Source organism: Chlorocebus sabaeus, chromosome 1, assembly GCF_047675955.1.
Source record: "Chlorocebus sabaeus isolate Y175 chromosome 1, mChlSab1.0.hap1, whole genome shotgun sequence".
Lineage (NCBI taxonomy): Eukaryota > Metazoa > Chordata > Mammalia > Primates > Cercopithecidae > Chlorocebus > Chlorocebus sabaeus.
In genome coordinates, this window is record NC_132904.1 from 119,632,289 (window position 1) to 119,656,436 (window position 24,148).

Here is a 24,148-nt window from a genome sequence, read left to right on the forward strand (position 1 = left end):
AGCAGTTTGCTGTGTGGTGGGAATGCTGCTGTCCGTCTTCACCAGGGCCTTGCAAACCCTCTAGGGAACTAGCTCTTGAAGTTGTAGGTGGTTTGTTATCAACCAGCTGGCTCTCAGGAGATGGTGGTGGCGAGTGCTCTGGAAAAGGTGTGGTCTGGGGATTTTGGGGATTTATTCTGTGGTTAGTTTGGAAAGGTCTGTTTAGTTTGTATTTGCATATGGAGGCAGAAACAGCCTGATTTTACTTAGGCCCTTGCTTTCCCTTAGTCCAGGTTGCACATGATCTAAGCAGGTATAGCATCAGATGTTAGAGTTGGATCATTCTGTTTTATTTTTGCAAAAAATAAAAAATTAGCCAGGTGTGGTGGCATGCACCTGTAGTCCCCAGCTACTGAGGAGGCTGAGGCATTTACTTTCAGAACCTTGACCAACAGAGAATCTGATTGGCTAACAGAAACTGATGTCATTTCACAGCAGCATTGTGAATCTTTTTTTAAACCTTCTCTAATCCAGACCCTTTGGAAGTTTACTTCAGGCATTTTCAATCTGTGCCTGTGAACCATTCAGGGCTCTGGATGGATTTTAGGAGAGGGTCCACGAGCCCCCCTTGTTGGTAGGCAGAATTTGGTATCTCTGTACATTTTTCTGGGGAGAGTATTCTTGACTTTCATCAGCTCCCCAGAAGGCTTATTACTCAAAAAAGTTTAAGAACTTTTAACTGATCAAGATGCTCCCATAAAGAGCCTATTTCTGTAGCCTAGTACAAAGCCCAGGTACGAGAGGAACTATATTACAGCCAATGTCCTGGAATCTCTGATAATGCATAAAAGCAGCTTGTAAGTAATTTACATACAATTTGAATATCACTTTTTAAATGTCTAAATACATGAAAAATGCATCCCCCTTATCTCAGGCTTCCCCTTTTATTTTTGAGATACTATTCCCAGAATCTCCCCTAGCCACAATGAACTAGGTTAAATTACCCTGGAATGAAATAGCTTTTGGTGGAGGTGTGGTCAGTCTTGATGACAACATTCCTTATTAGACTGTTCAGTTCCTGGAGTAGAGCTTTTAGAGGTGTGACTTCACTTTCTGAAGGCTGGATTTTGAGGTTCTATTACTCCACTGCATTGTCATAGTACTACTCTTTTTTTTTTTTTTTCTTTTTAAGGTTACACTGCAGACTAGTGCCATCTGATAACCTGACTTGACTGTGTTAAGATACGTAGATGTAGATGATGAATTGTTACTGAGAGTTTTCTTTCTTTCTTTTTTCTTTCTTTGTTTCTTTCTTTTTTCTTTCTTTCCCTCCCTCCCTCCCTCCCTCCCTCCCTTCCTTCCTTCCTTCCTTCTTTCCCTCCTTCCCTCCTTCCCTCCTTCCCTCCCTCCCTCCCTCCTTCCTCTCTGTCTCTCCTTTCTTCCTTTCTTTCCTTTCTTTCCTTCTTGACAGGGTCTCTGTTACCCAGGCTGGAGTGCAGTGGTGCAATCATGGCTCATTGCAACCTCAACTTCTTTGGCTCAAGTGATCCTCCTGCCTCAGCCTCCTGAGTAGGTGGGACTACAGGTTCATGCCACCACACCTGGCTAATTTTTTATTTTTTGTAGAAATGGAGTCTCACTATGTTGCCCAGGCTGGTCTCGAACTCCTGGGCTCAAGCAATTCTCCCACCTTGGCCTCCCAAAGTGCTGGGATTGCAGGCTTGAGCCACTGTGCTTGGCAAGAGTTTCTGTCTTAACTTTGAGAAAAGAGGTTAGGGAGCATTAACGAACCCATTCGTTCACCAGATGTTTATTAAATGCTGACTGTACGCCGGTGGAGAGAGTTCAGTGTGGAGAGTTTAGAGACATGTAGCGTCACAGTCACTGTGAAGAGATGGTCATGGGTCTTTGCAGGAGACAGACGAGTAAACAAATTATGGCAACACAAGGTAATAGGTTCAAAATCAGGGAAGCCAGAATAATTACCCGACTGGACAGTTCATGAAGGGCTTTGTAAAGAAAGTTACATTTGATCTGAGACCTGAAGCGTGGGTGGGAATTTATCAGGTGGACACGAGAGGAAAGATGATGTGGCTGTGATTTGGAGTTGGACATGTCTAGGTTCAAATGCTGACCCTGTTGCTTTCTGGCTCTGTGAACTCCAGTGAGTTATCTTGGCCTTCCCTGGTCTCAGTTTCCTCATTTGTTCTTGAGGTCACCATCAATATGCCGGGATTGTCATGAGGATTAAATGCAATGCCTTAGGATTAATGCCTGGCACACTGCAGATAGTCACTGAATGGTGGTCATGGGTGCAGAGATCTGTTAGAGAACAGTGGACCCAGGATGGACATAGCTTGGCTATGGACTGGTGCTTAGGATGCATGTGGAAGACAAGAGGCAGATGTCAAAACCAGAAACAGAAACCGGGAGCTGAAACGCTGTGAAAGCTCGTGCGGTGCCGAGATTGCATAGACACTGCAAACAGCTGAAGGACTTCAAGGTACCATCAGGTTTGCTTTTGAGAAGGTACTCTACTCTGGCTCCAAGGTAGACAAGTAAGATAATTGCCTCGTTTTGCTCCATCTCTGATAACTTTTTTTTTTTTTTAATACATCTATCTCTCCCCACTAGACTGTGAGCTCCTTGAGGACTGGGATTGTGTGTTTTGTTTCTTAATTCACAGAAACCCTAGCACTTAGCATTTTACTTGGCAGATGATAGATGCTCAATAAATATCTGGTGAATGAACAAATAGGAGAGGCTAACTGCAACTACAAACCTAAGGGTAAGAATTGAAAGGTGGGTGAACGCTGACAGCAAGAAGCACACTCTAGTCATATTTCAGGTGCTAGAATTGACATGATGTAGTTCCTAACTAAAGGCGAGATGGAAGAGGAGTCGTCTCGGGTGAATTGTTGGTTTCTGACTGGGTGACTTGGAGCTGGTGAGGTGATTTGAGATCGATACAGGAGATCAGAGTTGGGAGGAGACAGTGGGACAGTGAGGAGTTTCCTTTATTCATGATGGCTCTGAACTGCCTGTGAGATATCTAGGTGAAGTTGTTCAGGAACAATGAGAAATTTGTGTCTGAGGTTAGGGAGTGGTACTGGTTGAGCATCTCAGATCTGAAAATCTGAAATGAGAAATGCTCCCAAACCTGAAACGTACTGAGTGCCAACATGCCGTTCAAAGGCAATACTCGTCAGAGCATTTCAGACTTCAGATTTGACTATGTATCCTGCAAATATTCCAAAATCCAAAAAAAATCAGAGGCCCCATCACAGCAGTTGAGAGGCAGAGGCTCTTCTTACAGGGTGAGGTCTTAGAACGGAGAGCCTTCTTCACAGGGGAGTCTGAACTTCTGGATTTTGTGGAGAGATTGAAAAACATTGGCAGACCAGCAAAGAATTACCAGTTATTTATTTTACCTATGAAAGCTAGCAACTAAACTAAAATATAGAACTACCACCACTATGTATATGTATATTTAAAGAATATTTAAACACAAAATTTAGAAGGTCATGCTGTCAATATATTCAAACTTTTTTCTGTCTCTCTTTCTTTCTCTTTCTTTCTTCCTCTTTCTCTCCTTCCTTCCTTCCTTCCTTCCTTCCTTCCTTCCTTCCTCCCTCCCTCCCTCCCTCCCTCCCTCCCTCCCTCCCTTCTTTCCTTCCTTCCTTCTTCCTTCCTTCTTTCTTTCCTTCCTTCCTTCCTTCTTTCCTTCCTTCTCTCTCTCTTTTTCTTTCTTTCCTTCTTTCTTTCTTTCTCTTCAGACAGAGTCTTGCTCTGTCTCACAGGCTGGAGTGCAGTGGCACGATCTCAGCTCACTGCCACCTCTGCCTCCTGGGCTCTAGCAATCCTCCTACCTCAGCCTCCCATGTAGCTGGGACCACAGGTATGCAACACCACGCCCAGCTAATTTTTATATTTTTAGTAGAAACGAGGGTTTCACCATGTTGCCCAGTCTAGTCTCAAACTCCTGAGCTCAAGTGATCTGCCCACCTTGGCCTCCCGAAGTGCCAGGATTACAGGTGTGAGCCCCTGCACCCAGCCAACATATTTAACCTTTTGGTGTTTACCACATTGTCCCAATTTTTCTCAATTCATTACCATTCCATGTAAAAACCCCATCATGGTACACACCAGCACACAAATGCCACTGGATCATCAAAGGTAGTTAGTGGCTCAGTGCATGGCAGAGCATTTACTGAGTAGTGCTGGTCACAAAATGGATGGAAGCTGAACGCTTTGGTCTACTCATGATATGCCCCCTCTCATGTCTGTTGTGATGTTGAGAGAGGGTAGTGGGTATCTGTGCCTGAAACAACTTAAAGCTTCCCCTGCCCTAACCTTAGAGCACTGTTGAAAAAATGTCCCGATGACGAAATGAAACTGTTTAAAATCGAACTCATTAGATGCTCCATCCAAGTAAACCTGTATTTATTGGCAATGATAGTAGCAATATGTTCTGAAGGCACTATTTCTGGACACCTCTCATGCAAATAGGAAGCTCTTGTCTCCATAAAGGATGATGACAAATATTGGATCCTTTTTTTGGCTCTTTTGTGTTAATACCAGACTAATCAAGAAATATCACGAACAGACAATGTAAGTCAGCTGAGACTATTCACCGTTACTCCTCTGTTGATTAAAAAAAGTTGGTGTAATGATTACAAACCTATGTTCGTTTTGATAGAGATAATATGCCCTTCTGATTAGATATGCGTCTCTTAGAGACTTACTGCCTTATATTTTAAGTTAGTGTTATTTAATATAGTTTAATGCCCATCTTTTGTCTTCCTTGTTGGATTATTGACTTGTAGAGATCAAAGAGAACTCTGGATCTAACTTTGAAATATCATTGTGATTTGCTTGGGTCGTGAACATATTAGACACTCCATAAGTATGGTTCTGTTTTTGAGACAGAGTCTCGCTCTGTCACCCAGGCTGGAGAGCAATGGCACGATCTTGGCTTACTGCAACCTCCACCTTCTGGGCTCAAGCAATTCTCCAGCAACAGCCTCCTGGGTAGCTGGGATTACAGGTGCCCACCACCACGTCTGGCTAATTTTTGTGTTTTTAGTAGAGACGGTGTTTCACCATGTTGGCCAAGCTGGTTTCAAACTCCTGACCTCAAATGATCCACCTGTCTCGGCCTCCCAAAGTGCTGGGATTACAGGCATGAGCCACCGCCCCCAGCCATAAGTACAGTTCTTGTTGAAAAAATAAACAGCTGATTGACCTAATGGAAAGAACACAAAACAATGCAAACATATTCCCAACAAAATAGGAAAAATTGGAAAATTTGTTGACATAAAGGAGAAAAAGTAGATTAGGAGCAGGAAATGGAGCCTGTGGTTCCTGTAGTATATAGTGATGGTTCTACGGACACGGGCTGGGAATAATCATAGCAGTGGTGAAAATGTATTGAGCACTTACTTGCTCTTAGTGTCATCCACTCCTCATAGCAACCTGATGGGTGCTTGTCATCCTCACCTTTTTAATGGATGAAGGAGCCGAGGCTTAGAGAAATGGAGTAAGTTGCTCAAGGTCACATAGCTATTAAGTATAGATTTGAACTCAAGGCTAATTCTAGAATCCCGGTGCTAAACCACAGTACATACCACTGGGGGTGGTGTCAGTCCCAGCTCAGTGAAGAATGCGGTTTTTCTGCACTTGTCCTATCATCGAGCAATTTCTCTGCCAACAATAAATAGATTCTTATTGTGTCCTTGGCCAGGCGACTTTCACTTTTAAAATGAGTTAACGCTCAATTCATCTGTATTTTAAAAAATGGTAATACTGATATGTAATTTAGTGGAAGAAGCAGAAATCCCCATTTGGTGGGAAGACAACAGGAAGCAGCTGGCTGTGGGTGTATGGGTGCCCCCTCCCAGAGAGAACCTGAGTTTATAAGCACCCTCCTGAGTCCCTAACACCATCAGTCACCGTGAATTTCTCCTGAGGATAAACCAGGAGGAGCCACGGGGGTAATTAGAAATCTGCCTCCTTTCTTCCATCTGGCAGGAGAGGTGTTTTCCTTTGTTACGTGTGTAATTAGGATGATGAGTGACTTCAGGCGGCAGCCCCTCTCCTGGTTGTGGGGTTTCTCTGAGGTGTGTGCATCTTTCTGACAGCAGCGCTCTTACCTCCTTGGGGCCACCCTTCTGTGCACCAGCAGAAGGGGTCTTGTGATCCAGGACACGGGGATGAGCAAGCATGCAGAGAAACCAACACTAGTCAGGCAGTCAAGCATTCAGGAAGCGGGAGGATGATTTTAGAGGTGAAGGGGAAAGTGGGATAGAGGGGGGAGTCTTCTTTGGGGATTTCCATTACCAGACAGAGCTCTTGTCTCCTCATCTGGAGGAGACAAGATATCCCTGGAGAAGGGATATCGATGGCTGCTTAAACGGGGGAAGAGAGAAAGCTTAGTTGGGTGTTGCACTGAGTTCAGTGAGCGAGGTGATCCCAATGTATGTCCTGGCTAAGGGGTTTCCTTACCCTGAGTTGCATGAGGGGGCTTGTGATTCTCAGGTATGGTGTTCATACCTTTTCCTTTTTCCTCTTTTTACCAATTACAACCTTATAGAGCGGCTAGCAATGGCAATACTAGTAGGAAGATAACTAGACCTCACTGAGCCTGCGTGTCTTGTGTTAAGTGTGGTTTAGCACTTCACTGGGCTGCTGTGAGAATCACTGTGCATAAGGCTTGTGCGACCCCTTTAGATTCTAGAGTGATCAGAGGATCACAGCCAAACACGGAAGCCCTGACTGCCTCAGTCTTGCTTCCTCCTCTTCCTAGGGGCACAAACAAAGCTGAGTGGAGTTTGGCTTTGATATTGCCTATCCTGTTTATTGCCTGAAGGAATATTCTGGATTAGGAGATTGTGAAGGAGGGGCAAAGAAGCCTGGCGGGAGGTGATTCTGTTCATTTTATTTTTTAACTCCAGTGCCTTCAGTAAATCCAGGAGGTCATAGAGGCAGAAGGAAGCATTCTGGTTTTTTTTTTTTTTTTGAGACAGAGTCTCACTCTGCCGCCCAGGTTGGAGTGCAGTGGCACAATCTCGGTTTACTACAAGCTCCGCCTCCCAGGTTCACACCATTCTCCTGCCTCAGCCTCCCGAGTAGCTGGAACTACAGGCGCACACCACCACGCCAGGCTAATTTTTATTGTATTTTTTTTAGTAGAGACAGGGTTTCACCATGTTAGCCAGGATGGTCTCAATCTCCTGACCTCGTGATCTGCCTGCCTTGGCCTCCCAAAGTGCTGAGATTACAGGCATGAGCCACCACGCCCGGCCAGAAGGAAGCGTTCTTGAAGCAAACAGCCCTGCTTTGCTCTGCCCCCAAGCCTGTCACCCTTTGCCAGCCCTCTGGCCGGGTGCCTGCCCTGCACAGCGCTGTTTCACCCAGACAGTGGGCCTGGAGGGCAGGGGTGTGCATAAGGGTACCAAGGATAGGAAGGGAGGGGCTGGCTTTGGAGGCTCCAAGCTGGGAGCTGACACAGATGAACAGGCTAGAAGGCAAGGCCAATGCCTGCAGCCCACACTGTCACCCCAGAGCCAGTGACTAATAGTGGCAGAGGGTGGGGAGAGGAGAGTGCCAAGGGAGGGAGAGGACAGGGAAGTGGTGGGGAGCACCTGATCGGGGTGCAGCCCTGTCCATCTGCTGGTCAGCTCACACAGGCTCTCTATTGAGTGCAGTTTGGAAGCGGATTTTGGCTGGAGGACTAGAAAGAGCCTTGTTGTGGAAATGGAGTGTTTAGGAGGCTGCTCCTCCCCCGCTGCTCCTCTCTCACTTGCTTCCTGACCTCCAAAATGCTCCTTAAATATAACACTCTCAAGGCCTGATGACTCCCCTGCCTGAGCTTGGAGCTTTGATTCCCCAACGTGTGACTGCAGCACTGCTCTGCCCCAGATTTCCCAGCAACTAGAGGCATGCAGCTATGCCCTGGTACTGCAGCGCTGCTCCGCTCCTGCTCCTGGAGCTAAGCGGGACGCGTAGGGAGAGCAGCACAGAATGCAAGAATTTGAGCTGGAAGGAGAGCCTCAGGGATCCTGTCATTTATTTTCTGCTCCAGATAGGGAGCCGGAGGCTTGGAGGCTTACCCAAGGTCATGGGATTCTAGTGGTGGAAAGAGCTCCAGATGAGGAGGTGGGAGGCAGGAGGCCTGAATTCTCCCTTGGCTTCTGCCACTCAAGGGCAGAAGCCTGAGATGGGACCTGATATTGTGGCGTTTGAGTTCACAGCTTCCAGGTTTCCCTTGGCTGGGTGGCCCTGGGTGTCCGTAGGCAAGGTCAACAACAGCATGCTCTGGTGACCTCTTACCATTCTAGTCCCCATTTATGGATGAGGCAAGAAACACCAATTGTGTTTTTGTTGGATTAGGAAAGGAACAGTACCAGGGTAGGAGAGACTTTAAGACTCATGGAAGACCAACAGAAAGTCAGAGCAGCTGAAATCAAAAGGAAAAAGCTGAACTGTTTCCAGCCTCCATTCTAAACCCAGTAAAGTTCAGAAGAAACCGTGGTAACAAGAGGCTTGGAGTAATACAAATCAAACCAACTTCATGTTCATTAAATTAGTGAACTCAGAAAGGCCAATTTTTGTGAACATATATTTGTGAAAATTCAGGTAACACAAAATACTGTCTAGACCCCTGTGCCCCACCCCCTCTTTATCAAGCCTGTTTATAAAAACCCAGAAAGGATTGGTGTTCAGTTGTTTTCTAATTACTCTGTTTATTTTAAAATTGTTTGCATTGAATAATTAGCTAATACAAAATAACATATAGGGGGAGCGCGATGGCTTACGCCTGTAATCCCAACACTTTGGGAGACCAAGGCAGGTGGATTGCTTGAGCCCAGGAGTTCAAGAACAACCTGGGCAACACAGCGAAACCCCATCTCTACAAAAAATAAAAATAAAAATAAATTAGTTGGGCATGGTGGTGCTTGTCTGCAATCCCAGCTATTCAGGAAGCTGAGGTGGGAGATTCACTGGAGCCCAGGAGGTGAAGGCTGCAGGGAGCCATAATCATGCTACTGCACTCCAGCCTGGGCAACAGAGTGAGACCCTGTCTAAAAAAAAGGAAAGAAAGAAAGAAAAAAGAAAACAAACAAACAAATAATATTTATAAAATATATAAAATATGTATAAAGTATAAAGAAGAAATGACAATTGCAGGAGTACCTCTCACCTGTTCTGCTCCATTGCATGTGACTGCTTTATACATTTTCAGTGCTGTGTACTGTTCCACCTTAAGAAGATAACACGAGGCATGTATCCTTTTTGTTGATAGACATTTGTTTTCAGGGTTTTTGTTTTGCTTTTATTGTTACGTGGAGTCCTATTTAAAGTTTTTCGTGCATGCCCCCGAATGTGAGTTGCTTCCATTATTGGAGTAGAATTGTTAGGTGTTAGAGGATGTAATCATCCAACTTTATTACATAATACCACATAATTTTCTTAGGGAGTTGAAGCAGTATACACTCCTACTAGCTCCTTTCCAACACTTGATATTATTTGATTTTTAATTTTTGTCAGTGGGATGAGTATGTGATGACATCTCACTAGAGTTTCAATTTATATTTTCCTGAGTACTAATGAATTGAGCTCCTTTTTATATGTTTATTGCTTTCTCTTCTGAAAATGCTAACTCAAATCATTTGTCTATTTTCAGAATTATCTTTCTTTTTCTCATTGGTTTGTAGGAATTTTTAATAAATTCTGTGAACAGTTCCTTTCTCAAGCAATATATGTTGCAAATATTTTCTCTTAGAACAGCCTTGTCTTTTCTCTCTATGATCTCTTTGGATGATCGAAGTTTTTAACTTTTCTGTGGCTGAATCTGTCATTTTCTTCCTTTATGGGAACTGTTTCTGGGTCAGTTGTTTAGGAAACTCTCAGGGTGCAATCAGTGTAAGAGTCAGTTTGTGATGATGATTTATCAGAGGAGATTACTCTTCCTCCTTTGTTCAACATCAAGGTTTAGGGCAGGCAATTTTCCTTTTAGTTCCTGGGCAGCATTTGTGCATTTCTTTCAAGTTCATCCTTACAGTGAGAGTGTAGTCCACTGGGACCCACTTTATGAGGCAGTTGCCTCTGGATTCTCTCACTACTTGTGGGCTTTGGGAGTTATCTCTAGTGTGCTCTGGGAGGCCCTGAAAACTGAAGCCCAGTTTCACTGTTTTCTGCCATCACTACATTTTTGACCTTTAAATATTTCTTATTTTTTTGATAGCTCATCAAGCACTTTTAATTTCTTTTTTTTTTTCTATTTTATCTGTGTATATGCCATATTGCCAGACATAGAAGTCTTTGCAATCTAGTTTCCTCTAAGCAATTCTTATCCTTCCTGAAATGCAAATGTCGGGGAGCAGCCAGATTGCAGGGAGTCAGGCAGAAGCAGGAGAATCTGTGTATTCATTCTTAGAGGTTATGTTAGTGCTTGCGATTTACTAGCCAGGAACTTTTCAAACCATGGAGACTGCTCTCCGTGAGAAGATAAAGAGGGAAGTTAGATGAGGAACATTTTTCCCATCTCACTTGGTCTTAGTCTTTACCTCGGAAAGCAGTTCCATGTGTCTTCAAAGCTGTGTTTGGATCACCTTTTGAGATTTTCTTTCTCTTTTCTTCTTTTTTTTTTTTTTTTGATGGTCTTGCTCTGTTGCCCAGGCTGGAGTGCAGTGGCGTGATCTCGACTCACTGCAACCTCCGCCTCCCAGGTTCCAGTGATTCTCGTGCCTTAGCCTCCCAAGTCTCTGGGATTACAGGTGTGTGCCACCACGTGTGGCTAATTTTTGTATTTTTAGTAGAGACGGGCTTTCACCATGTTGGCAAGGCTGGTCTCGAATTCCTAACCTCAGGTGGTCCACCCATCTCAGCCTCCCAAAGTGCTGGAATTACAGGTGTGAGCCACCATGGCCAGCCGAGTTTTCTTTATGGACCACAAAAATGGAACCTGTCTCCAGGGCCCTGTGAGAAGCGCTGTTTCAGAAACAAGAGAGAGCCAAGGGGAATTCGAGGCAGATGGTGGTCACTCAACCCAGTGGGCTCTCCTGTTCTTCCTTCCCTTTTGGGTTCCTCACATCACACACAGACACTCAAGCCAGCTAACTCATCAGTAACAGAAGAGATTTAGTCTTGGTTTAGTCTCTTTTTTACTTACTGCCTGGATTATTTTCCTCCTGGGAGCATGTAAGCTTTTATAAACCAGCTTGTCTGATAGAGAAGGAAATTTTTTATAAACATACATATTGATTAAGACAATAGGTTTTTGAGCTAGGGATGCCTGCATTCAAATTCCAGACTTGCAGCTTGCTAGCTGTTTGACATTAGGCAAATTAAGGCACTACAGTTAGGCTGGCCGGGGTGGCTCATACCTGCTGTTCTAATGCTTTGGGAGGCTGAGGTGGGTGCATCACCTGAGGTCAGGAGTTCGAGACCAGCCTGGTCAACATGGTGAAACCCCATCTCTACTAAAAATACAAAAATTAGCTGGGCACTGTGGTACGTGCCTATAATCTCAGCTACTCAGGAGGCTGAGGCAGGAGAATTGCTTGAACCCGGCCGGCAGAGATTGCAATGAGCTGAGATTGCGCCACTGCACTCCAGCCTGGGCGACAGAGTGAGACTCCATCTCAAAAAAATAAATAAATAAAAAAGACACTACAGTTAGTCTTCAGTGGCATTATCTGAAAAATCGTGAGGTACTGCCTTATACCATGGATATGAGGATTTAGTAAGAGAATACATGCAAAATGCTTAGCTTGATGCCTGACATAACTAACCCTCAATATACTCTTCTTAGTAGTTGAGAAGGAGTTGACTTTTTGGATTTTTGTTTTTGTAGTTAAAAAAAAAAACAACAAACAGCTAGAGCAAAAGCCAAAAAATTTTACAGTTACAGTAATGTGTTTTTAATATAGTACTTGGACATCTTTGATCCTTATGTGTTACTTGTGATCAGAGCAGTTGATAGGCCAGGATGAGAATACAGTATTCACGTGTACCTGGAGTACTCTCAGTGACATTTGCCTCGGGGCTGGATCACATGACCTGGTATTTCCATTGAGTGAATTATCTAGGTCATAAAGGACAACTCTTTGTACTTCTGGAATCTGTTGCATCCTTTCAGTATCTGTGCTGAAAGTATGGCCTGGGTACAGGCTCCAGGAGCTTTAAAAACGTAACTTCGGATGTATTCAGAAGTCCTGGCAGCATTTGAGGGTTGTCTGGCATGGGGCTATGGATAGATCAATTCCGCAGCCAAGGGCTGCTTCGGGAACACCTTTCTGAAAACTCAGTATACCTTACTTTTTTCTGTCTTTCATTTTTTACTAGTGGAATCAGGTCACAAAAGCTTAGTATACCTTACAGAGTGTTTCTTGTGGACCACGTGGACATTGGAGAGATAACATGGTGTTTTTAGTTCGGTTTGAGTAAGGTCACTTAAATGCTTGCTTCTAGTACCCCTAAAATACCCAAGCCCTCCTCCTCAGTGGGGATATAGAGCTAGCTGAACGATACACAGTCCTTGTCTCCATGGTGCTTATCCTCTAAAAAGAACAAAGCAGATTTGTTGCCCAGGCTGGATTGCAGTGGTGGGATCTGGGCTCACTGCAACCTCTATCTCTCTGGTTCAAGCGATTGTCTTGCCTCAGCCTCCCGAGTAACTGGGATTACAAGCACGTGCCACCACGCCCAGCTAAATTTTGTATTTTTAGTAGAGATGAGGTTTCGCCATGTTGGCCAGGCTGGTCTGAAACTCCTGACCTCAAGGGATCCGCCGTCTTGGGCTCCCAAAGTGCTGGGATTACAGGCATGAGCCACCATGCTTGGCCAAAGGAGAAATGATCACTTTTTCTCACTTTAGAGGGTCAAGTATAGATGATGTCCATACAGCACGAGGATGTCTGCAGATTGTTTTACGGGCAAATTTTAGGGTAAAGGCTTACTGTGGTTTGATTGTTTTGGAGCAAGTTTCCGGGTAAAGCTTTATTATCATGGTTCAGTTGAAGGTTGCTATTTCATAATTAATCTCTTTGTTCGTTGTCACCCATCCGCATTACTGACCCAGATAGTAATGCAGGGAAAGACAGAAAGGAATCATACAGCCAGGGAAGCTGTTGGTACTGGAACTCCCAGGCCCCAGCCTGGAGGATCTGATTTAGGAGGAGCCTCTTGCCCCTTCTCAGTGAACTGTTATGTTCCAGCTAGAGTTGAAAATCCCGGTCCTGCCTTACTGGGGTGCTGTGGCTGGTCTGCATCTTCTTGGAGCCCAGGATTGGTGATCATGTGACTTAAATCCTAAACCAGGCCTTTGTGGTCGGTCACCTCAAAAGGATCCCTGGCCCCAGGTGACAATGTGCTGCCCTGCCACCAGAAGTTGCTGCCTCACCGTGCCTCCAGAAGTCAGGCAATTTCCCCAACAGGAGGAGAGAACTGTGCATTCTGTGTGCAGCACACTGCCTGGGAGCACGTGGCCCTGCTTGCCCCGCCTTGCTGGGAGAGAGTGAGGATTTTATTTAAGGTGGTCTTGTGTGCCTAGATGCCCCAGGCACTTCCCTCGGGGCCTCTGAGTCAGCTTGGATTCCAGAGGTGTACAGAGGAACTAGGGTCCAGGTTCCCCTCTCCTGCAGGGGTGGGGCGTTTTAACCCCTGGGTGGATGCTGTAGAAGTGCTCATCTTCAGATATTTCTACCCCTTCCTCTTCCTTCCTGGCACCACATTCCTCATACACCCTCTCCCTGAGATTCTGTCCCATCCTGGGACTAAACGTGTGCTGTGTCTTTAAATGGGCGGAAGTGGCTGGCAGTGCTTTGCTTGGGTACTGCATTGATTAGGAGATTATATGGAGCTGCGGGAGCTGCCGCCTGGGGGAAGAGAGGTGCAGGTTCTGCTAGGTTTGTGCTCTCCTCCCAGGCTCTCCTTGGCTTCCTTCCCCAAAGCAGCTCAGAGCCGGTATGAGGTGAGGGTGGGGGGCAGCCGGCCAGCCTGGCTGTTGACGGCAACTCCAGGGTTTGTTTCGCACAGCCTTGCCAGCGTTACCCATCCTCATCAGAAACTGGCAGCGACAGCCACAGCTCGGGCAGGCGGCTCCAGCCCCAGGCTGGATTTGCAGAATCTGTCCTTCGTCTCCAAGCCCAGCTTTCAGCTGGGAAACGGGGAAGAAGGGGCAGTGGCAGCAGGTCTTCTGGCTCTTTCTCCCTTTCTCTCTTTCTCTTTCTGTGTTCAAGTCACATTACATGGGATTCTGTTCTTTTGGGACTTCGTCATCTTTTCCAATATGTCCTGGGACCTCCGGAGCTGTAACGGGGATGCTAAGGACACGGTCAGTGGATTATCGTGACTGTACTAATGAAAGGATTCAAGCTCTCCTGGTAAGTAGAGGAGGGATAGGGAGCCTTCCTCTTCTGCCTTTCTTCAGCCCTGTGCTCCCCCCAGCACCCTCAAGAGGTCTCCTTCATTGATGCCATCTCACCAGGCATCGAGGGGTTAAGATGTGGGGACTGGGCACTTTAAAAGTTGGGGTACTCTCCCTGGCTCCTCCGGCTTCTATACTGCTTCTGTATTTTCCTTACCTTCTTCGAGGGCAGGGGTTTTGTGGAAGTTGGGGGGCAGTGGAGAGAACCAAACTGCAGCTAAAAGGTTCTCCAACTTCGAGTACGTGAGGAGTGGTGTGCACAGAGGGAACTTGATAATAAAGAAACATCCCTTCCCTTTGGCAAGGCGTTGTGCGTCTCCATCAGGCTGGGGGTGCGGTTGTACTCTTCCTTAGCCCTGACCAACACGTGATTTTGCGGGGGCGCGGGGGCCCTTTCTCGCGTCAGCTGCTTAGGGCAGGCAGTCCCTAGGGGCATCCCTGTGAGGGGCCAGGCTCCATCTTCTAGGATGCCTGGTGTCCAGAGGCAAGTGGGCCGCTGCGTACCCCAACGTAAACACTCACCTTGGGCCTTGGCAGGTGCCTCTTCCTGGGCTTAATATTGGGACATTAAAGGCATCTCTTGCTTGGGGTGTGGGAGTAGCTGTATTCTAGCTACAGAAGTAGTCAGAATATTTTTACCTTCCATTTAAAAAATAAAACCTTTACCTCTCCCTCTTTTTTGAACCAATAAGGAGATTGCATGGGCAGGTGAATTGGCCTTTTATCTGGTAGAGAAACTACAGATTTTGTTGGAAAACTTTGCCGTACCAGAGATCCGGTACCCCTGCAGGGTGGCATGTGAGGCTGCCTGAGGCCTCCTTCAGAGGAGAAAGGCTCCTTGGACTGGGGAGGGAGCTTTCTCTCCCTGAAGAGGGTGGAGGGTAGGAGGAGGAGGATGAGCTTGGGAGAGCTCCCTGCAGGGATGAGTCCTGCCTTCATTGCGTCTGGCTGTCCACGCATGGGGTGGGGAGGTGGCAGCTCACATCGCTGAATGAAAGGTTGATTTTCAGAGTCAGGTATGGGTGTTGAGTGATTTAAGGCATGGGGTCCTAACCTGGCTCTGGGCCACATTTGGCTTTCCAGGCACCCCTACCCTAGATTAAACCCTGACAGAATGTCTAGTCCAGCCCTCCTCCTTTAGGGAAGAGGGTCCATTAGTGGGTCTTGAAAAGGCACTTTGCAGAAGGCAAAGGGAGGTGCTTAGTTTCTGCAAGTGTAACTCTCAAGAACTGCGAGGCCCCAAGAGGTGAGGAGCACCAGTTACCCCCAGCCGGGAGTTTCTTTTCCTCAAGTTTTGCTGTCCCTCTCTCTTATGTTTAGTCCTTGCTTTCTGGAGGTCTGGTACCCCATTCTTTCTGGGTGGGAGGCTATGAGCAGAGTTTATTGTCACTGGGAGTTCCAGGTCCAGACCAGCAGCTAAGGCTGTTCTTTATTCCTCAGTAGAGCCGTGCTTGGTCTGTAGCTTGGATGCAGCCTCCCAGAAAAGCCCAGGTGCTGCAGGGACACTGGGCTCTTCATCAGAAATCTCTCAGCATCCTTCCGCGCCCCTGCTGTCAGCACACCCAGCTTGGGGCTGAGGGGTAGCTTGGCTGTCATTCAGGATGAGACATCACTTTAACAGAAGGCTCTCGGCTCAGTCTGGGTTGGTCCTCAGGGATGTGCAGAGATGTTTGCCTTTAAAAATCTGCCTTGAGCATCTCTTGATGCATTTCAACAAGGAGACCAGTGTTAATCTGGGAACTGTAATTGGGATAATTTTATCTTCTTCAGCCAAATAAAATTTTACAAGGATGGGACAATGTTGTCATTTATCTCTGCATTGATACCGTTAGATCCTGTGACCCATTGTCTCATTAAGTACAGGTCCATTTTGGTCCAGGGGCCAAACCTTGTAGTTGTGGATGAAATGTGGCTCCCTTTGGCAATATCCCAACTGGTACTCCCTACTCTCTGGTACTCAGGTACTGATACTCAGGATACTAATGCTGGTACTCTGGTACTGGTACTGAGGGTACTCCCTACTCTTCCAACAAGGAGACTTGGTAGAAGCAAGATGACCAAATCTATTGACTACCTTGATAGCACTGTCTGCATATGGAAATTATAATGTTTGAATTATTTCTAGAAACAACTCTGGAATGCCTACTATGGGTTGGTGATATTAAAAAAATGATGATAAATACTGATAAGAACGATGGCAACCAACATTTGCTGAAACTATGTGTCAAGCACCACAGTAAACTCTTTACATGTATTAACTCACGTGGAGCTCACAGTGTTATGAAAAGAATCCCCATTTTATGGGTGGGGAAACAGACACAGAATTTAAGTGACCTGCGTGAAGGTGTGCAGATAGGAACCAGGCTTTGGGCTTGCATCAGGGTAAGTTTCCCCAGTGATTCACCTGTCCCTGGTTACTCTTCTTCTCTAGTATAATTTCCACTCCATGTAATGCCATGCTAGACACTGGCTTTTTTTCATGTTCCGTTGTCTCTTATATTCATTAGGTCAGTTAGTTAGACTTTTAAAAGTGTGTATAAATCTGTTTTATCATTTGATTCTTACTATAACCCCATAAAGCAGCTGGTGTCTCCATTTTAGAGTTAGGGAAACTGAGGCACAGAGTGGTAAAGTGAGATTTCATTAAATGAATCCAACTAGTTTGTGGGGAAGCCAGGATACACTCTTATGGCTGGACTGATTTCAGAGTGGGGACTAACTACCACAGTAACAGCAAGGTGTGTCTGTCAGGGCTTCCTTCCCAGAGAGCAGGCTCAGGGTCTGTCCATTCATTTACTCATCTATCTCTTCATTCTGCAAATGTTGATCAAGTATTATTTTTGCAGCCCTGTTGTCCACGCATTGTGAAGTTAATAAAATGTAAAGGACAATGCTTTGGACTTGTAGGGGCTGGTAGCCTCACAGATGGAAGGAGGCTCCCTCACGCCTCTGACACATGTGTACATGCAAGTCAGTAAGTGCTAAGGGACAGATAAGTGTGGTGAACAGCAGACACTCTAGAAGTCCATTTCGGCTGGCATGGCAGATAAGTCTTATTGGTGTAATTGAAATGTGAGGGAGGTTCAGAGGCTGGACAATTAGGTAAGTAAAGGCTGTACTTCACACACCTATACCTCACGGAGTTATGAGAGTGTCACTGAGGATGCTTTTGGATGAAGATGACCTTGACATATGTCTGTGATTGACAAGTGGCTAGACTTTGAGATAGAATCTCCCCCAGTGCAACCCCTCTCTCTCAATAGGGTAGTAGCTTTAGACTGTCTCGAAAGAGGATTCTATGATTTCTTCTACTGGTAACTTGGTGAGCAAGGTAAGGGCAGTGGTGGAGGAGTGAGAGAGGAGGTGGCATTGACAAACAGATGGGGCTGTGGCCAGAGCTTCTGTGGGGCATGTAGTGATTTGAAAGCCAAGAAATTGGTTTCTTAAAGAATAACTCACCCATCTTCCACAGCTTCTACATGGTTAATTCTTTTTCTTTTGGTGCCACAAAGATAGTCCTAATTCCTGTAGAGCCTCAGAACCTCAAACACTAAGAAGGTCTCCAATTTTGTGGGGCCGCTCCCCCTCCGGATGGTTCTGGCCCCCACAGGACTAGGCAGACTGTAGTGACACCTGTCTGAATTCCCTGTCCTCGTGTTCCTGGTCATCACCTCTGCTGGGCTTGGTAATGTAGTCTCCAAAAGCCTGGGGTCTGTGACAGACCTTCAGGAAAGTCAGTGTGCGGAAGAATTTGATTCTGGGGGAAAAAAAAGGTTGAGAGAAAGTATAGTTCTTGACAGAGAGCAGGTGAAGCATTTCTGTGGCGAGGGCTTAGTCCTCAGATGCGGAGAGTTTCGAATTTCTCTGTGTTTGAGTGGGTGGGTGAGCAGTCTTGCTGCTTTCACACTGTTTAGGAGGATGAGCACTGTGTGACAGAAGCTACTCACATTCTTCACCTGGGTAGCTGGGAGAGTCCTTTTTTTTTTTTTTACTTCTCCATATTTCATGACCATTAATGGTCAACAATATTTTATTTGATAGTAAATGTCAGTTGCCTATTGTACCCATTCTCTTCAATCTGTTGTCAAGTGGGGCTCTGTTCATTCTTTAGCTGTTGCCTGGATCAAATTATCTATTTCTCTACATTTCTTTTGTCTTTTCCTTTTTTTTGAGACAGAGTTTCACTCTTGTCACCCAGGCTGGAGTGAAGTGGTGAGATCTCAGCTCACTGCAACCTCCCTGTCCCCCCGGGTTCAAGTGATTCTTCTGCCTCAGCATCTCAAGTAGCTGGGATTACAGGTGTGTGCCACCACACCCAGCTAATTTTTGTATTTTTAGTGGAGACGGGGTTTCACCATGTTGGCCAGGCTGGTCTCGAACTCCTGACTTCAGGTGATCCACCTGCCTTGGCCTCCCAAAGTGCTAGGATTACAGGCATGAGCCACTGTGCCTGGCCTCAAGATTCTTTCTGTAAGAGGTCTGCTGCAGAGGAGGGAGCCCTAGACATGGCCCCTGCACACCTCCTATAGAGTCAGGCTTCCCAGCTATGGAAATGTTTACCAGAAGGTGAATTACGGTGAAGGTTGGGGTCACTTCATGGCTTGAGATTCTGGAGAGATGACTCCTGAATCAGAACCTTGTAATCACCTTTTGGCCTGCTGTGTGGCCCTGGTAGGTGACTTCTGTTTGCCTTGGGTGGCGGTGGTTTTGAAAGTGGGATTAAATGACAGTATTGGGTGGATTAGTCGGTCTCTCAGCTTCCTTTTTAGTAATGGTTTAGAAAAAGGCCACAGTCCTGATAGAGCAGGTTGCTTGTGATGTGGACTATTTGTGCTCTTCTGTAGTCAGCAGGGGACACTGAAAATAAACATTCATTTGAAACTATTAAATATTCATTTACAAACATCGCACAGCAGGCACACCCTCCTGCGAACAGTGTGAGATTTACTTTATTATTCTGTGGGACGGGAATTGGAGTTTTCCCATGGTTCGGTAAGTCCAGGACACTGAGCACTGGTCATCTAGGCATTTAAATCCGTTGAGTGAGAAGGACAGCTCAGGGCAAGGACCGAAACTTCTGACTCTGACAGTTTTCTTGAAAGGATAAGAGTTTCTCACCTCTCATCCATGGTTCTACTTTGGTAAACTGTACCTGGCTTGAAATTAGCAGCAATCAATGTTATTTCCTTTGTTGTGTTATTGTCTTCCTCATTACTACTTTAAGAAGAAGGAAAGAATGTAACTTTGTAGCTGGCAGAGATTGTTGCAGATCAGATTATGAGTACCTGAGGTTCATTGATGCTGCTGGCTCAAAGCCCTTACCTCCTGGCCTTCCTGAGGCTTATTGTCATCAAGTTTATTATTGCTGGAAAAGATGGTTTAGAGTTTCTAATTAGAGAACTTGAAGACACTTCTTGTCTCTTGCTGAATTCTTCAGAAGGCTGGACATTTGTCCCCTAAATGAGCTATTAAGGTGAAAAGATGTGATGGACTACATATTGCTAGATGTTTTTGTTAATTTTTTTTTTTTTTTTTTTTTTTTTTGAGATGGAGTTTTGCTCTTGTTGCTTAGGCTGAAGTGCAATGGGGCAATCTGGGTTCACCACAACCTCCGCCTCCCGGGTTCAAGCGATTCTCCTGTTTCAGCCTCCCAAGTAGCTGGGATTACGGGCATGCACCACCACGCCTGGCTAATTTTGTATTTTTTTAGTAGAGACAGGGTTTTCCCATGTTGGTCAGGCTGATCTTGAACTCCCGACCTCAGGTGATCTACCCACCTTGGCCTCCCAAAGTGCTAGGATTACAGGCATGAGCCACCATGCATGGCTTGTTTATCAATTCTTAATGCTATTTGGTTTGTGTTTGCAGAAAGATGTTGAACTAAACTGGGTTATGCCATGATAATACCATTCCCTCCCCTCTTCACCCCAACCAGCTTAACTCATGCTAAATTTAGTTCTTGATCACTCCAAGTCCCCTCAGGCTCTGGAAAACTCTCCAGGGAGGCTATCCTGCATGTAGCAGGCAGCTCAGTGATCCGGGCTGTAGAATGTCATGGCCCTTCTACCACAGTGGTCAGGGTGGGGTGGGAAGGAGGGCATGGCTCTTAATGCTCCTCCCTGAAAGTGAATACGCTGTCCCTGCACTTGCCACACATTGACCAGAACTAGTCACGTGGCCCTGCCTGACTGCAGGAAAGCTGGAAAATGTGGCTTCTGAGTGCAGGAAGAGGGAAGAACTGGAAATATGAGTGAGCACTCATCATACCACTGCTGCACAGCTGCTTTTATTGCTAGTGTGGGCTTGGGCTCATGCGCCTTCCTAAGACAGAGCAGCACTTCCTTACTACCTGTAGAATGAAGGCCTTCATCTGAGATGTCATGGAAGACCTCATGTGACCTTACATGGTAGATTGACACACCACAGCCCACTGGCCAAATTTGGCTTGATGCCAGATTTTGTACAGTTCTTCCTAACTAGGAATGTTTCTTTACGTTTTTAAATGGTTGAAGAAATTAAGAGAAGGATAATATGACATGCAAAAATTATGTGAAATTCCATAAGTTTTATTGGAACACAGGCATACCAATTTGTTTATATGTTACCAGTGATCACGTTCATGCTACAACAGCAGAATTAAGTAGTTGTGACACGTCTATGACTGGCTCATCTAAAACGTTTATTATCCAGCCTTTTACTCAAAGTTTGCTGCACCCTAGTTTAAGCAAGTAGAGATACTTCTCAAGTGCAACAAAATGTTTTTTACTGGATAAGTCTTAGCTAGCTGTTCTAGGTATTGTAATGGTAATGTGATGATAAGGATACTAATAATAATATGTCTAACATTTAATTCACTCTGTATTTTATTTAGTTAATTTATTTTTATTTTATTTTATGTTTTTGAGACAGAGTCTGGCTCTGTCGCCTAGGCTGGAGTACAGTGGGGCAATCTCAGCTCACTGTAACCTCTGCCTTCTGGGTTCAAAAGATTCTCCTGTCTCAGCCTCCTGAGTAGCTGGGATTACAGGCGCCTGCTACCATGCCAGGTTAATTTTTGTATTTTTAGTAGAGACAAGGTTTCGCCATGTTGGCCAGGCTGGTTTCGAACTCCTGACCTCAAGTAATCCGCCTGCCTCGGCCTCCTGGAGTGCTGGGATTACAGGCGTGAGCCACTGCGCCCAGCCTCACCCTGTATTTAAAATCTTATAAGCTCATGGCATTTTTTTAAAATCTAGGTACAGATTATAAAGATTTTACAAGTGAATAAACTAAAGCACAGAGGAGCCAAGTACTCTACACAAGGTCACACAGCTCAAAAGTGTTTGAGCTGGCAGTCTGACTTTAGAGTCCATGCTCTTAACTACCACAATTACAAAGCAACTGGAAAGACAGGTCTTTGTCTATGAGAAGACATGAAACTAATACTCACGAAAAGTTTGAGGAATAGTAATTTATGAAGACAGCATTTAATGGTTTGAATTACAGATGACCCTTGACCCTTAACCTTGGTGGTTAGGGGCACCAACCCCCACGCAGTCAAATCTGTGTGTAGTTTTTGACTTCCCAACAACTTAACTACTAATTGCCTACTGATGACTGGAAGTCTTACTGATAACACAGTCAATTAACACATTTTTGGTATTATGCATTATATGCTGTACTCTTGCAATAAAGTTAAGTAAAGAAAATGTTAAGAAAATCATAAGAGAATGTATTTACTATTGATTAAGTGGAAGCGGATTGTCATAAAGGTCTTCATCCTTATTGTGTTCACACTGAGTAGGCTGAGAAGGAGAAAGAGGAGGGGTTGGTCTTGCTGTCTCAGACGTGGCAGAGGTGAAAGAAGATTTGCATGTATTTGGACTTGCACAGTTCAAACCCATGTTGTTCAGGGGTCACTTGTACAATTACCAAAGACGTGCAAGAACAGAAACGGAGAGGTAGTAATGGGCAAAATAAATTGAGAAGGGCTGAATGGAGGAGATGGGATGTGGGTTGATCCCTGGAGAATGGAGTCCACTGAGATTTCAAGAGAGATGAGCGGGTCGGGCGCGGTGGCTCATGCTTGTAATCCCAGCACTTTGGGAGGCCGAGGTGAGTGGATCACATGAAGTCAGGAGTTTGAGACCAGCCTGGTCAACATGGTGAAACCCCATCTCTACTAAAAATAAAAAAAATTAGCTGGGCATGGTGGCAGGTGCCTGTAATCCCAGCTACTCGGGAGGCTGAGGCAGGAGAATCACTTGAACCCAGAGGCGGAGGTTGCAGTGAGCCAAGATCGTGCCATTGCACTCCAGCTTAGGCAACAGGAGCAAAACTCTATCTCAAAGAAAAAAAAATAATAAGCGGGTCTCAGGTGAGACTGGGCCACAGAAATCAGACTGAGGACCTTGGGAAGGGAGGAGCTGAGCAGCCTGGTCAGGACAGGGATATGTGGCCATGCAAGGGTAGAAGTTTAAGTGGCAAAACAGGCTCACCTACAGACAACCTCAAAAGTGAGGCAGAGGCCTGGGCTTGCTAGACTCAGTGGGAAAAGCCCTCAGGCTCAGGACGACCAAAGAGCATGGAGACGCACTTTCCAGTTCAGTGGGCAGGCTGCTTGGGGCTGAGAACTGGAGTACACACGTTCTCACTGTGGGAAGAGCTTTAGAAATTACAATCATGATGCTTCTGTGAGCTTTCCATTTTAAAAAATCTCATACAACCTTAATACAACCCTACAGGAAAGGGCCCCCCCCCATTTTATATGTTAGGAAACAGAGTCTCAAACAGGTCTTAAATAACTGGCCCAGGACCATATAATAAATGGCAGAACTGGGATAAAACTGAAGAGGTGATGCTCTAAAAGCCTGTGCTCTCGACCTCCACACTCTTTGATGAGTGAAATGTTGAGCTGGTAGGAATCAGTAGCTTTATATTTCACAATTCAGACAAGGTTTGCTGAGGGGGTGAAGTCATCCTTTTTGGGTGGTGGTGTGCTCTTTATCTGTAGGTGATGCAGTAGAATATAGTTTCCCCAGTCTCCCTTCCCTCATAGTGAGCCATGGTCGGTGTCACAGCTGATCTGGTGGCTGTCACTTCAGGGCTGGGTTAGGAGTTATTACAAAAAAATTTGTGAAATATATCATGCATACATGAAAATGTCTATAATGTATCCATACAGTGTAAAGATGAACATTGTCTGTTCACCATTCAGTTAAGCATTAGAACGTTGCCTATACATGTGAGACCCTTTTTTTCCTCTTTTAAAAATCTATGGCAATATACACAGGCTGGGAGGACAAGCCCCAGAGAATGGAAGTGTTGGGAAATGAGCACTGAGTAGGTTTCTGGGTCTGGATTTGAGAGTCTCCCACTTGGAGGAGACAGGTTGTGCTTCTCAGCAGGTGCCTCGTCGTTGCAGCGTGGGGATAAATGGCTGCCCAGAACACAGAACACCCTCCCTTCAGCTATGCGGTGGGCCCCTGGGGACAGATGCACGTGGCTGCTCACTACTGGTATGACTATGGACAAGTTACTTACTGTCCCCAAGCCTTGATTCTCTCATCTATAAAATGTGGTTGGCCAGGTGCAGTGGCTCACACCTGTAATCTCAGCACTTTAGGGGGCTGAGGCGGGCGGATCACTTGGGGCCAGGAGTTTGAGACCAGCCTGGCCAACATGGTGAAACTCCATCTCTACCAAAAATATGAAAATTAGCTGGGCGTGGTGGCGCATGCCAGTAATCCGAGCTACTTG

The 24,148-nt window shown here is 45.6% G+C and overlaps 1 protein-coding gene across 6 annotated transcripts in view; it reads left to right on the forward strand.

Moving 5' to 3' along the window:
* Positions 1-24,148, forward strand: part of GRAMD1B (GRAM domain containing 1B) — a 269,444-nt gene that overhangs the window by 158,136 nt on the left and 87,160 nt on the right. Inside the window, exon 1 of one of the 6 annotated variants that reach the window (XM_038005069.2) lies at positions 13,820-14,366. The exons of the other annotated variants lie outside the window; for them this stretch is intronic. Within the exon in view, the coding sequence (XP_037860997.1) occupies positions 14,344-14,366 (23 nt within the window). The 5' untranslated portion in view covers positions 13,820-14,343. Of the gene's footprint in view, positions 1-13,819; positions 14,367-24,148 lie in introns of those variants that run through there. 6 annotated transcript variants of the gene reach the window in all.